At 34.1% G+C, this 15336-nt stretch overlaps 2 protein-coding genes and 1 pseudogene across 2 annotated transcripts; 1 reads left to right on the forward strand and 2 right to left on the reverse strand.

The window, feature by feature from the left end:
• Positions 1-1588: 1588 nt before the first annotated feature.
• LOC143535677 (methylsterol monooxygenase 2-2-like) lies at positions 1589-6246 on the forward strand (annotated as a pseudogene).
• Positions 6247-7998: 1752 nt separating this feature from the next.
• Positions 7999-9375, reverse strand: LOC143535678 (uncharacterized). Its single transcript, XM_077029875.1, has 2 exons — positions 9021-9375; positions 7999-8650 (listed from the first exon to the last, which is right to left on the reverse strand). The coding sequence occupies exons 1-2, from the start codon at positions 9324-9326 to the stop codon at positions 8015-8017; spliced, it is 942 nt and encodes a 313-aa protein (XP_076885990.1). The 5' UTR covers positions 9327-9375; the 3' UTR covers positions 7999-8014.
• Positions 9376-10720: 1345 nt separating this feature from the next.
• On the reverse strand, positions 10721-14113 carry LOC143535643 (protein PLASTID TRANSCRIPTIONALLY ACTIVE 16, chloroplastic-like). The gene is made up of 4 exons (XM_077029850.1): positions 14099-14113; positions 12201-12269; positions 12008-12066; positions 10721-11410 (listed from the first exon to the last, which is right to left on the reverse strand). Exons 1-4 carry the CDS (start codon positions 14111-14113, stop codon positions 10879-10881), a joined length of 675 nt encoding a protein of 224 aa, XP_076885965.1. The 3' UTR covers positions 10721-10878.
• Positions 14114-15336: the final 1223 nt, after the last annotated feature.

Below are 15336 nucleotides of genomic sequence, written 5' to 3' on the forward strand. Positions count from 1 at the left end.
ACTACCGAGTATCGGTAGTCACATTTAACAGCTAGCCACTAATAATCCCAACTAACAATGTGACTACCGAGTATCGGTAGTCACATTGTTAGTTGGGATTATTAGTGGCTAGCTGTTAAGAGTTTGCCCAACTAACAATGTGACTACCAATATTTGGTAGTCACATTGTTAGTTGGGATTATTAGTGGCTAGCTGTTAAGAGTTTGGATTATTAAGATTCACTTTTCCTTTTTATAAAGTTATTATTTATATAGTTTAAATGGTCCAACCCGTGTAGTACACGGGTAATTAACCTAGTTCGGTATTAAACTAACCCAAATAAGTAATTGGTTTTGGGCGGGCCAGAAAAGCTGGTTGGAAGAGGGTCGTTTGCTTAGAGGGGAGCTCGTAATGGATTGGAATAATTTATGTTCCTAAAAAGATATGGATACTTGGGTGGAGGGAAAAAAATTGTAAAGGATTCTATCCCCAGGTATCCCTAGCCAAACAGAATGTGGAATGTGATAGTTGACTTGATTCTTTGTCTGACTTATGGCGACATGGAGGAAATGGTAATGTCAGATTTTAAACTTACAGATAATTGGTTGGATCATACAAAAATTTAGTCGGAACACATTAGAGTTGCAAATGACTCCCAAATAGTGATGTCAGACTTTTAAGAAACTTCTCTGATTGACCGGATATTTTACACGTGGTGTCTTGTGACTGACAGGAAACACAGTCGTCTGACATGAACAAATAGGTTGGGCACGACGACATGTGGATGGACATTTCCCGAATTTTTAATCCAGTAGACATTACATGGGTTTCCCTTTAAAAGAATACTCATCGTGGTCTATGAATGTTAACTTTTAAACGAGTTAGTTTTGCTATTTAAAAAGTATTAACATGGTAGTCTTCGAGAAATGTTAAAATATTTTGGGCCGAAAGCGAAAAATATTATGCGTCTTAAGTAAAAAGAGTATTTTGATGTGCTTAAACAATTTAATTTTTAAATTGGTTTACTTGGTTATAATTTGGGTTATGTAAAAGACTTTTGTATAAAAATTAAAAATAGACTTATAATTTTTAAATGAGTGTACTTGGTTATGATTCGAGTTATGTAAAAAACTTGTATATAAAAACAGGCCTAAACATGTCTTAAATGAGACTAAAACCCACAACTTTTTAGCTATGATTCATACCCTTGGACAATAGACCAAGCTAGTTGCTATGTAATTAAATTTTTAAATACACATATGGTTTTTCATAAAAATACATATAAATTTTTCAAAAAAAAAAAATGTCTAGCGGGGTATCGGGCCAGAGACCGTCGACCACCCAGCCCCCAGGGCCGGCCCTTAATATTAACTTCGCAACTTGTTACCCGTTTGCAGCTATATCGAAATAAACATAAAAATATCTACCATTACTCGCAACTTGTTAAGTAGAAACATTATAATAAGTGGACTCGCTTTGGTATCACAAATGTAAGCCCAGGGGGTTGTAATTATGCGCCCTTATCGACAAGGACAAAAGGCTTGCATCAAGCATCCCCTTATGACATCAGCGTGTATATATATGTGAAGCCATGACTCACTCATTTAGATTCTTTTTGACAGTCTGTTGATGTAATCCGTTCGTGGTGTCACTTACTTCCATTGTCGCCTCTAAATCTCATCGCCCATGGCTTCCGTCATTGACACTGCTTGGACGGTAGTATATTACCTGCTTTCAGTTATTATTAATTTGCTCTGTGATTCACACACTTACACACGCACTCGTTATTTTGCCCTAATTTGATGTTATTGACGAATGCGTTATGCGTTTCATTACTTCATACCGCATTTGGTTGCTATTAGATTTGAATCTATTGATTCAACGGCAATGAGATTTAGGTTTACGAGTAACGAGTAAGAATTTGTGCTATTGTTGTTTAGCTGCTAGTATTAGGCACTGATTTACGTGAAGATTTATTGTGAATTTGACGCTCTATTGTGTTATGCCGTAACGTGCTTTAAATTCTGTATTTAGGTTTTAATGCGTTGTTATGTGTTCGGTGAAGTGTGAACTATTTGTGGCATAACATTCTAGCAGAACCAAACGTTAGACAAGATTGCAAGAAGTTCGTTGATGTTAATGAAAACGAACAAGGAATTTCGTTCGATTAACTAAATGAACGAACTCGAACAGAGGCTGTGTTTGTTCAATTGTGTTCCTGAACGTTCAATAATGTGTTCGTTAATGCTTGTTTATTGACTTTTCTAATCTTATCATATAGATTTAAGCAGAATTATTAACTATAAAACAAAAATATATATGAGCATTGTCTGGTTAATCTATATGTAAATTGATATATGAATATGAATGTTAAAATAAACACCGACACAAACTTGGTAGCTGAACCGAACTGTGGACGCTGGCCATTTTCAGTTTGCCATATCAAATAAAACATTGTTTGTGTTCATTTGTGTTCGTGAACCGTTCACGAATGATAAATTTCGTTCGCTTAGGTGTTCATGAACCGTCCGCATGTCCGATAAAAGTTAGACGGACGAACATGAACAGGCCTTCTTTGGTTTGGTTTGGTTTGGTTTGGTTTGTTTACAGCCCTAATTATGCGTGCAAACTGAGATTGGTTGAGGCAGATCATACTGTGGCAAAATGTGGAACATAAATGGATGCAATCATGAGAGGATGATGAGTGGTAACTAAGTGTAGGTTAATAGGATTAAATTCTGAGTGAAAATATGACTATGAAAAGTGAGAATTTGAATTAGTTATATGCTGCTGCACCTATCATTTCTTCTATGTTATTTATAAAAAGTAAAATGAAGAGGCTGATCGTAATATCAAATTGGATATGCATAATTTCTGATAATTAATTTCGTAAAACTTCATCAAAGGGACCAGCCCCCCTGGATGCTAATATCAGATTGAACAAACATAGACCGTAGGATTTTTGTAGTACAGTCAATTTGTCATTTATCAACAAATTTTCATCACAGCTCTTATGTATTTTTTCTTGCTTTAATAGATATTTGGTCACGTCAAGACATGCAGAGCATGTGAAGTGTGAGAAACTTGTTAAGTGTCACATTTATTCTATTTTTAGACAGACCACAAAAGGCGCATCTTTCTAAAATTCACAAACCAACCAATGGCTTATGAATAATGAACATTATGCAATAAACTGGTCTTTGTTGAACACTAGTGAATAGTTTTATAAGCAGCACCACATGGTATTTTGGCGACATCTAACAAGATTGTTTTTTACTTGTATTTTTTATGTTTTTGCAGTACTTGATCACTCATTTTAGTGACTTTCAACTGGCATGTGTTGGTAGCTTTTTTCTTCATGAAACTGTATTCTTCTTATCAGGGCTTCCTTTCATATACATAGAAAGGGCAGGATGGTTCAAAAAGTACAAAATTCAGGTTTATCTATTACGTCTTGTGTACCCTTAAACTAACTTCACATTACTGCATTTTTTTGTATGGAATTATTTTTATGCTTGTTTCATCAACAACTGGCATTTTGTTTGCAGGCCAAGAATAACACAACTGAAGCTCAAGAGAAATGTATTACTCGCTTACTTTTATATCATTTTTGTGTCAACTTACCTGTCATGCTTGCTTCTTATCCGGTCTTCAGCTTCATGGGAATGAGAAGTAGTCTTCCACTGCCATCCTGGTATTTTCAGGTTCTTTATATGCTAGCACTTTAGTTGTAGATTAGAGGTGTCAAAAACGTGGAGCCAGGTCAAAATGGGTAATTTTTATAGGGTCTAAATGAGTGAAGCTGAACTGAAACCATTCTTGGCAAAAAAAAAAAATTTATCATTTGGAATGTGAAATGAACTTTGAAATCTTAGTGTGCCTCCAGAAGGCACGTTTTCTGTTCTTGTACACTTTCTTGAGTTGGTCAAACAAATGAGCTGGGTAACGGTCAAAATGGATTGAGTTGATCCAAAACACTTTTTGTTCAAGAATTTTGATTGTGTTAAAACTAGTGTCAAACATAGTTAAAGTTATAATATTCAGTTAGTAATCTGATTTTTAGAATAAAATGTTGTGGGCGACTTTATGCGATAAAATTACACATTGGGTGACTTTCAATGAGTTTGACATTCTCTAAATAGTGTTTTTAGGCCTGTAAACGAACCGAACGAGCACGAATGGGCATGTTTGTGTTTGTGTGCTTAACTTTAACCAGAAAAAAAATCGAACGTTAACAGTTAAACGAGTGGCGTTTTCTTGTTCGTGTTCGCAGTAAGAAAATGAACATGTTCATGTTCGTTAGTGTTCGTTCATAATAGTTTAAACAAATGGTTCACAAATGCAATCAATCAAATATAACTGAACGTAGATGGAGAATATAAATAAACGTACTAGCAAACATTAATTTAAAGTAAACATGAATATCAATCTGTTGGGCCTAGAAAATAATAAAACTAAACTAAAATTCTAAAATTCTAATCATAAACCAACAAACTTAAAAAAAAAATAAACGCACACAAATGTTAACGAACATAAATGAACGAACGAGGCTTGTGTCCATGTCCATTTGTTTATAAAAGAAACAAACATAAACGAACTTCCAGTCGAATGGTTCACTGAATGTTTACTTCGTTTACAGGCTTTTTTTGTTATCTGTTTGACATAGTAGATATAAAACATAACCTGATTGGCTGATTGACCCATAACCCATTTATAAGTAAATAGATTGAAATTGCCACCTCTACTGTATAGGTCATCGTTTGTACCTCTTGGTATTGACAAGTCAGTTGCATCCTAGTTTTTGGAATCGTATCTTTTTATTTTGCATACTTTAATAGTAGTGAGTCATTTACCTTTTACTGTGCAGGAAAGTGATCTCGACTCAGATATTATTCTACTTCATTGTGGAAGATTTCATATTTTACTGGGGACACAGGATTTTACATACGAAATGGCTCTACAAGCATGTTCATAGCGTCCATCATGAGTACGTTAAAACCCTCAATAACAAGATGTGCGGGTTGGGTTATGGGTCAAACCGGGCTGGGTTGACTTGCAAACACTTTCTTTTGTCCATTTTCAGTTTTCGTAAATCATTAATGTGTTAGACATGGTTACAAAACAATTCATCTTCAATTATAATCTAAACCTGTGACCCATTCTATGTTAAGTGCATTTACTGATGCATATGGTATTGTTATGTTACAGGTATGCAGCACCTTTTGGATTGACATCTGAATATGCTCACCCGGCAGAAATATTATTCCTTGGTTTTGCTACTATTTTCGGTCCTGCCATCACAGGCCCTCATCTTATAACTCTGTGGTTGTGGATGGTAGTTAGAGTTCTAGAAACAGTTGAGGCACATTGTGGTTACTATTTCCACGGAGCCCATCAAATTTTCTTCCTTTATATGGAGGGTTAGTAATTTTATACGCATAATTTGAATTTACCATTCTTTTTCAGGATGATATCGTGTGGCAATAAGTGTTTTAATAAATTTTCAGTTCTGATTTTCATGATTATCATCACCGAGTGATTTATACCAAATCGGGGAACTATGCATCAACATTTGTCTACATGGATTGGTAAGGCTCTAATAAGCTTTTTATACTTTAGATCATAACTGTTGTAATGATTATCTTATTATTATGACTCCGAGTTGCAGTAATTTGTTTTATAAATTTGGATAAACATGATTGACTTTGGATTATCAAAGGGTAAAAGAAAATTATATATTTACTCATCCTTAAGCATACGTTTAGACTGTTTGATTTTACTAGAGTGTCGTTTTTTTTATGTTTACACCAAGTCTGGCCAAAAACATGCCTGGTGACGAGAATGCCTCCTTAAATTTTTTTTTTGGAAAGTATGATAATGCCCCTGTGTCAAGCTAGCACAATATTCACAGGTTTGGGTTTAGTCTAAACGGGTCGAGCCAGTTTCAGGTCAAATCCCTTGAACACGTCCCGTTAAACTTGTTTGTTTTATAGTTTTTTAAAAATGTTTTTTATGTAATAAGTTAAACTGATTGTGTAGTCTATGTCAAATTTAAAAGTAAGGAGTGAGCAATTGAAGGCACGAATCTTTGCAACTCAGTTATGTTTTATCATATGATCTTATTTAAATCATTTTGTCAGGCTATTCGGTACAGACCATGGATACAGGAAACTGAAGGCACTTAAAAATGAAGAGGAAGTTGAGTTAAAGGACAACTGAAAGCACCAACTAAAACATGATTGTACACCAAATTGAGTCGTGTCACGAAAAAGGTAATCGTTTTCATGATTTGTTGGTTACTGTTGTTGAATCAACTCAAAACTTTTTTCAGTTTCAAATGTGTTAGTTTCTTTTACATATGCCTTACGAAACTACTTTTAAAGACTAGAGGTGACAATTTGATCCATGTAACTCGAAAGTTATAAAACTACCCGAGCTATCGTATCAAATACGATAAACATGAGCATCAACTTTGGTTTAATTTTAAACAAATTATAACATTAAAAGTCACCAAGTGTTCATATTACAAAGCACAAACAAGGTTTAATGTCATGACATACTAGAAAGTCGAAGTATTTTAGTTTTTCTTAACCAAAATATAATCTATGTATATATATATTATATTTTGTGAAATAGATTCCAAAATTTTAAAACCTACAACCATACCAAAATATAAGTCACCCCGTTATTTCATATTTCATGCAAGGCCTAATCTTGATGGTTGTAACATTTTCCTTGTCCGCATATACAACGTCACAACATTCCCTCCTACTTCCCTCCTGAAAACAAAACACAGATCAAGTCAACTAGTTTGCCAGCGTGATTCGTCTTCGTACCAATTAACCAATGATATTAAAGCCTAACCGGATCTTAACAGGTTCTGTTGGTTGTTGATCCGAAACTAGTTTCATCAGTTGGATTTTTTCGAATGGCAGTTGAACCAGTTCAGTGATTAGACATTTTAGACCTACTTTTTTTATATAGGTTATTAGTTTTGAACTCAGGAACATCATCTCTTGCACATAAAATAAAATTATTTTTCCAACAATCTAAAAAATCTCTTCGCTATTTTATTTCTTTTTGAAAACAAGATATTCTTTTAAATATAAATTTTTTATATAGGTTATTAGTTTTGAACTCAGGAACATCATCTCTTGCACATAAAATAAAATTATTTTTCCAACAATCTAAAAAATCTCTTCACTATTTTATTTCTTTTTGAAAACAAGATATTCTTTTAAATATAAATTTTTTATATAGGTTATTAGTTTTGAACTCAGGAACATCATCTCTTGCACATAAAATAAAATTATTTTTCCAACAATCTAAAAAATCTCTTCACTATTTTATTTCTTTTTGAAAACAAGATATTCTTTTAAATATAAATTTTTTATATAGGTTATTAGTTTTGAACTCAGGAACATCATCTCTTGCACATAAAATAAAATTATTTTTCCAACAATCTAAAAAATCTCTTCACTATTTTATTTCTTTTTGAAAACAAGATATTCTTTTAAATGTAAATTTTTTATATAGGTTATTAGTTTTGAACTCAGGAACATCATCTCTTGCACATAAAATAAAATTATTTTTCCAACAATCTAAAAAATCTCTTCACTATTTTATTTCTTTTTGAAAACAAGATATTCTTTTAAATATAAATTTTTTATATAGGTTATTAGTTTTGAACTCAGGAACATCATCTCTTGCACATAAAATAAAATTATTTTTCCAACAATCTAAAAAATCTCTTCACTATTTTATTTCTTTTTGAAAACAAGATATTCTTTTAAATGTAAATTTTTTATATAGGTTATTAGTTTTGAACTCAGGAACATCATCTCTTGCACATAAAATAAAATTATTTTTCCAACAATCTAAAAAAATCTCTTCACTATTTTATTTCTTTTTGAAAAACAAGATACTCTTTTAAATATAAATTAAACATTATACTATTTAAATTTTATGCAATGTGTAAATTTTTATTTTTTAAAATTTGATTATAAATTCCTATGGTTTAACTACTCCTACCAGTTCAACCAGTGAACAAGCAGTGTGAATTGTGAAGGGTTAAATGACTGGCTGAAAGCAAAACATTGCATTTAACCGGGCTTACTGTTTCAAGTCGTGTCGCCGGTGAGATCACGAGAATCTTCTCGACATAATTCACCGAATAATTCCCGCCTGGCACGCAAGGTGGTTGCCGCCGTGGAAACCTCCGAACATAGCTCGTCACCACCACCTGCCTTTGCTTCCCCTCGTCACCCGGATATTCATCTACAGAATCTAAGTAAAAATAATGAGGAATGTCACAAGGATTCTTGCTTAGACCCCTGGTATTCAACATGAAAGCGGGCCGGGCTCCTGCTCGCCATTCTGCAAACGTCTGTATTGGTACCTGTAAGAGGCTCGGCAGCATGGTTTTTTCATAAATATGGACCGAGTATCCCCACGATAAAGAGACACTCCAGTTTTTGGGATGGTTGTAGCAGATGCTTTGTTGGAAGAGCCTTGACTGGTCGACTTTTGCGGGTTTCATCAAATGGTTAAGTGACTGAGGGCGGTCCATGCCGGGGAAGAGCGGCTCAACCATGTCAAGATGGTGGAGGGAGACCAAAGGTGCCTGTGGGTGTGCTGATAAAAGACCTGATATGTCCCCATGTAGATCAATCTGCCCAAATAAGACTATTATTTATATATTTTTAAATATATTAGATATACATTTTACATAATAATAATTTATATATAAGACTATGATTATATATAATAATTAAATACTACATATTATGTTATCAATAAGTGTAATAGTTTTAAATATGTATAAAAGTAGTTATAAATATAGATAAATAAAAATAGTAAAAATAATTAGTACTAGCAAATGATTTGAGCCTGAACCAAGCTCAAGTTTAAAAAACCATTCATGGGTGGAACTTGAGCTTTAGAAATAAAGCTCTAAACTACCCGCACGTGAGCTTAAGCGAGCTCATGCTCTGCTTTGCTCATTTTTACTCATGTAAAACAGAAAAATGTGATGAATTTACCTGATGAAAACCCTTTACATGAGTAACTGAAACGCCTAAATCAGCCACACAGGATTGCAAGATATAATCACTCCCATGAAGATCTTTGTACCTCTTTAAACACACATCTAAATTCTTGGCCAAAATGTTAGCAAGAGGGTAACTAAAAGCAAATCCAGCACCACCAAATCCCATCCCAAATGAAAATTGAGTATTAGATATTATACTTTCTGCATTCATACCAACATAGTAATAACCATTATGATCATATTTCCTCAACACATCCACCAAATTCTCCAAAAAGAAAACAGTGTCATCATCCCCCATCACGTACCACCTCACACCTTCGTTATCCGCTTTAAAAGTCTCTTTAATCATCCTCGCGATCCTAATGGTGTAAGGGACACCTTTTTGGCTCATGGTCTCATTAGCTATGTATACACGTGGTGAAGTTGGAGGCCAGGGGAGGAGTTGGATGGGGGCTTGATCTAGAAAAAGGAAGCCGCGGGTGGTTCCATTTGGGCGCCACCAAGATTCTACGTAGTGTTTCCTCTTGGGCCAAGTTTTAACTGCACCTGTGATGCTGAATACGATATGGGAAATGTTGGTAGGCGCAACTTCTTGATTTGAGTAGAGGGTGTTATGGGTGTTCTTGAAGTAATTGAGATTAAAACTGGGTAATAGGATTTGGGTTGTTTGAGAACAAGGATTGGTAGAAAAGATCAAGATTAACATCAAGATTATAAAGAAGGATAATAAGATCATGATCATAGATTTGCCTATTCTCATAGTTCTTAATTTTTTATGGATTTGTATAAGCATTTTGATTGTAGAGGACTGAACAAATGAAATTGATCTTCAAGGAAATTCTTTTTATCAACCTCAAAATGTTGATTGTGAATTTGAATGCTGTGCCATGCTTGTTCTTCAAATCTTTTTTCTAGCCACGTGAACAATATTTATGCTTATTACTTGAACTATAAGATACAACTACAACACATAAAAAATGTTCACAAGGTTTTTTAAAAATGTTATATTCATTGAAGGGCACTCAATTAAGCACAAAAACATTTATACATGTTATTTTAACTATGATATACTGTATAAAACGATTACGTAAATATATGACTGTTTCACTATTTCTCTTCTTTATCTTGCAACCAAGCAATATACAAGTATTTATGTGCTTTCATAGTTTAATATTTAGATTTTTTTTTTATTAAATCACTGCCCTCTTGTATAATTCTATATCATGGATTCACCATATCTTTATGCCACTTTCAATGCTTTAACGGACGATGAATGCGTGTGGTCATGCTTTAGTGGCATTCAAATGAAGTCCTTAAGTGTTGTTTTGATACTTTTCTTTTAAGTGTAAATACAAATGAAATGATTTAACATACCGAGTTACATCATGAAAAGGTTACCAACTCAAACTATTATTATTATTATTATTATTATTATTTAGAAGGTATTATTATTATTATTCACCAAAACACAAATTATCATATTTAGAAGGTATCAAAACTAATATTATTGTGCGTAATATATAGAGAGAGATGCCCTTATGTAACCATATTAATGTTTCTTACACGACCCGAAACACCATAGAAACAAGATATGAAGATAATCATGTTTTAGGCACTCATATGTAAACGGCATAATAAACCATGTTGTGCTCGGGTTGACATGACCATGAACTTTTATAAACAAACACAAACTTTTAAACCCGAATAAATTATATAGCAACTCGGAAAAAATATACGAAATTCAGATACACGTGAAAATAAGTCGATGCTCGAGCCGATCAAACCAGCATTCAAGCATCAAGAATTCAACTACAATTCACATATGAACATAAAAACATTACTACTATTAATCAATCATCAACATAAATGGTTTCTTGCTGAAACACGCCCCCGAAAATCTTCCTTACTTCTGCTTTCGACTCTTTCGGTTTGGGCTGCTGCACGGGTGGTGCCGCCTTTTTAGCTGCTGTGGGTTTCTTGACCACAGCAGGCTTGGGTTGCAGGGTTCGGGCCTTGGCTTGACCCCTAACCGTTGCAATCTGGACCTTTGGTAGCTCAATCGAGTTGTTTTTAACCGCTGATGCAAACCCCGAGCTTAGTTTTCCCCATGACAAGGCTAACCCGGGTGCACCATCTGGGCGCGGCCCGTCTTCGGTTGTGGGCTCGGGCTCAGATTCGGGTTTCTCTGTGATTTTGCTGGTGGCGGTTTTAAATCGGGCCACGAGGTTTGTGAAGGACTTTTGGGCCTGTTCTTGGAAGTCCTCAGTTGGGTCCGGTTTTTCAACCTCTTTCTTGGCTGCTGCGGCTTCAGCTGCTTTAACGGCTTCTGCCTTTGCAATCGCGTCTAAATAAGCTTCTCGCCTAACGTCCACGGGAATCGCGCTAAAATGGACAGGTCGGGTAACGGGTTAGAATATATAAATTTTATACAGATTGGAATGGGCCAAGTGTACAAAATATTATTTTGAATAACATTATTTAGAATTTACATTTTGATTAAACAGGGCGTAACGTTCAAAACTTCAAATCATTTGGCCCGTTTCATTTTTATTGATTTTTTTTTGTTTTGACTCGTTTCATTTAGGGTTGTTCAAAAAGCTCACAGCTGGCTCGAAAAAAGCTTGTTTGTAAACAAGCTGAGCCGACTCGATCCATAAACGAGTTGAGCCCAAGCCATGGTTGGCTCGGCTCGTGGCTCGCTCAATAGATCGCTCAACTCTCTCGTTCAAACCCAAATGTTTATTAGCCGAGCTCGAGCTCAAATTTTCAGCTCGTTAAAATAAACGAGCCGAGCCAAGCCAAGCCAGCCAGTTTAAGTTCGAGCTCAAGTCTGAGCCCAACCTGGCTCGAATCGGCTCATTTACACCCCTAGTTCCATTTCTATTGATTTTTTTTCAGTTTGACCCATTTGAGATAAATATTCATTAGCAAACGGGTCGAAATTTTCACTTCTAACATAAATTAATTTTCACATATTACCTGAAAAGTTCACTCACAGGCCTTGCAGTTGCCTCTGGACTTGTAGAAAGTTCCACAACCTAATAAAGAAAAAAATAATAACATTTGTTGCATAAATAATAATAATAATAATAATAATAATAATAATAATGTATAAAGAAGTAACTCAATTATTTTAAGCTTTTCTAAGTTCTAACAGCAAAAAGTTAATTACCTTATTTTCAGCTACTTCTGTGTTGGAGAAAACCCCTGCCACCAAGGATGCAATCTGGGACTTTGTTACCTACAATTTTCAATATCATAATCCAATCAGATATAAAAAATCAGACTCAAATTCATAAAAACCTCAATTATTTTAATGGTTTCCTAAAATGTTTCTGTATATCTAATCATCGAATTGTACAGAAAAGGTAAGAATGAGAGATTGGAAAGAAGATGTGATAGCTGGATGTGACTGTTAGAAGTAAATACAAGTGTTTTACAGGGGAAAACTAGCCGTTACGAAAAAGACAAATATAAATATATCTTCATTTTTTATTAAGTTACCGTTAGAAAAAAAAATTCAACATTTAAATATTTTGATGTTATAGAATATGCAAGGAAGTTCCGAACACTTAATTCCATATCTTTTTGCAACATATATAAGGGCATTCACAACAGTTCCTCGGTAATGTTGTCACTGGGTTCACCGGTTCACTATATTGTTTGGAGAAGTTATAAGTAGTTGTGAGTGAATGAGAGAGAAAAGTTAATGTTGATGAGTAAATTTGGAGAAACATTTTTCACCATTTATAAAGAAAATTTAATGTTGATGAGTAAATTTGGAGCAACTACATGGTTGATCCTTGTGGTTTATAGTTTTTGCACGCTTGCGGCTAATAACTACACAATTGATCCCGAGGATTAGAAAGCTATTCACATTTGGGCCCTATAGTTGTCTTCTCATAATATGGGCGGTCCTTAGCATCTAACGTCGTTAAATTTTTCAGTTAAGTCCAAATAAAAATTACCAAACTACCCTCGGTATAAAAAATAAATACATAAATCATTAATAAATATCATGTGAGTCTCATTTAGAATAAAAATAAAAATCATGATAAAAGATTAGCGATGCACACACACGACACGCTATCTTCAACCTCTATCATCTACTGCCGCCACAGTCCTCAACCTCCATCCCCCACCCATCACCACCATTCCGCCACCACTGCCACCACCCTAAGCATCCAGCCACCATCCATCAACCATCACCTAACTACCGTTCCAGTCGGTCCTATGTGGTTCAACTTGGTTAAGGCTTGAAAAATATTTATACATTTGAAATTATTATTCAAGGAATATATAGTCTTCAAAAATTTCCCAAACCTACTAACGTGAGTCTTCGTTTCACATGTTAGAAAATAGAAATGTAGTAATACATTACCTTTTTATAACTATATTAATGCACTTATTTTCCATCAATGCCTTTCTTAAAATATCATGATTAGTATATTACATTACACAATACACATAATAATTGCTCTTTTAACAAGCGTTCTTAAATTGTATACTAGTAAAACATTTATTATATCAATCGCTTCAATATCACTTTTGCATTAGTAAAATACTTATTGACAAAAGTACTCAAACTTTTAAAAGAGTTTATAGAGAGAACTTTCGACACGAACATAACACAAAATTCTCGGGTTTATGTTCAACGCAAACATACTGGGACCATCTTGTGTCAAACCTATGAACATGATCAGCTGAATAGTGAATAGGCTAGTCTCGAACCAAATGACGAGATCACAAAAGTTCTTTTAAGGGAAACTATAAATTAAGACTTAAAACTGTTTAGTTATTTTATATTAAAATATCAAAGTTTAAAATGTTTAGTTATTTTGATATATGGCATAGTGGAATCAAGGGTTTTTTTTAATATAAAGAAGTAAATATACAAGAATTGAATCATGTAGACTAAACTGTTTAGAAAGTTAAAAGAAATAAGTGTTGGATTATGCAAGTATAAGAGCATTCATAACAATAAAAAAAATTCTATAAATCCTTACATTAGTTCCACCTCATATTCCAAACCTTTCTTAAAAGCCCTTATTTTCTTCATTAACAACAAACCTCCATAAACCCCATTAATTTTCTTCTAATTATGGTATGAGAGAGAGAAGGTAGGCCCATCTCTCCGTTCGCTTCCTCGTCTGAATTCAAGGACATGTTCGTGGACTTCACCTCCACAACAAGGCCATCCTTGTTTAGCTCGTCCGCTCCACTGCGACATCATCCAGACTAACGAAAAAGATAGTCATTGTGGGTGTTTTAAGTTTTATAGTGGAAAATATGTGTTTTTCTGAAAATTTATAACTTTAAGATACACATGAAAAACAAATAATTTTTTTCTTTGGGTCTTTTATACGGCGCACATGTCTATTAGAAGCGGAAACGAGCTGAGCCACTCACGAGCTATTTGAGCTTGTTTCGATATAAAACTTGAAACGAGTTGAGCTTTTTCAAGCTTGAGCTGATCCCAAGTCTCAAATAAAGCTCATTTAGTTATCAAGCTCCAGCATTATATTGAATGCTCGTTTAGTCTCGTCGTCAAGCTTTAACGAGCCTTGTGTATTTTTAAGTTTTGCCAATTTTGGACTTCCATAATATTAATCTCACACCGCACAGCCGAGCTCAAACCAAACTTTAGCTCATTTAAGGTATCACACGAGTTCGGGCCGACCTTAGAATCATTTAAGATTTTTATTAATTTTTTTCAAAACATACAAATAATAAATTAGTTAAAAAAATAACTCACAAACCGATCTCAAGCTTTCGGAAAAGAACTCGAAACTAACCGTGCTCGAGCCTAATTTAAACATGAAAAGTTAAAATACAAAGGGAGACAAAAATGAGAAGGGTGAGAAGGATTTGTGGCCACACAAAAATATAAATAGAAATTTTAAAAATTTAAAAAACAAAAATGTTTCCCTCATCATTCTCATTCAAGGACATGAAAAGAACTCGAAACTAACCGTGCTCGAGCCAAATTTAAACATGAAAAGTTAAAATACAAAGGGAGACAAAAATGAGAAGGGTGAAAAGGATTTGTGGCCACACAAAAATATAAATATAAATTTTAAAAATTTAAAAAACAAAAATGTTTCCCTCATCATTCTCATTCAACCCCCCCCCCCCCCCCCCCCCCCGAAAAGACACAATGCAGAGATAAAAGACAAAATAAGGAAAATGAACAAAAGACACAATTATAACTAAAAAATGACACAATAAATCGCAAAATATAACACAATGCCGAACAAAATATAACACAATGTTGACTGATATAACACAATATCAAAAAAAAAAGACAG

This window comes from Bidens hawaiensis, unplaced genomic scaffold, assembly GCF_021521415.1.
Source record: "Bidens hawaiensis isolate Kalapana, Puna unplaced genomic scaffold, B.hawaiensis_p1.1 tig00010570_1, whole genome shotgun sequence".
NCBI lineage: Eukaryota > Viridiplantae > Streptophyta > Magnoliopsida > Asterales > Asteraceae > Bidens > Bidens hawaiensis.

Excerpts from the sequence above, each read along its gene's own strand:
- LOC143535643 (XM_077029850.1), bottom strand. Across the intron at positions 12,067-12,200 it reads CAGAAGTAGCTGAAAATAAG|GTTGTGGAACTTTCTACAAG; the intron begins GTAATTAACTTT and ends TTTCTTTATTAG. Across the intron at positions 11,411-12,007 it reads CCTGTGAGTGAACTTTTCAG|CGCGATTCCCGTGGACGTTA; the intron begins GTAATATGTGAA and ends TGTCCATTTTAG.
- LOC143535678 (XM_077029875.1), bottom strand. The coding sequence starts at position 9,326 with ATGGGGGATGATGACACTGTTTTCTTTTTGGAGAATTTGGTGGATGTG. Across the intron at positions 8,651-9,020 it reads ATGTAAAGGGTTTTCATCAG|ATTGATCTACATGGGGACAT; the intron begins GTAAATTCATCA and ends TTATTTGGGCAG.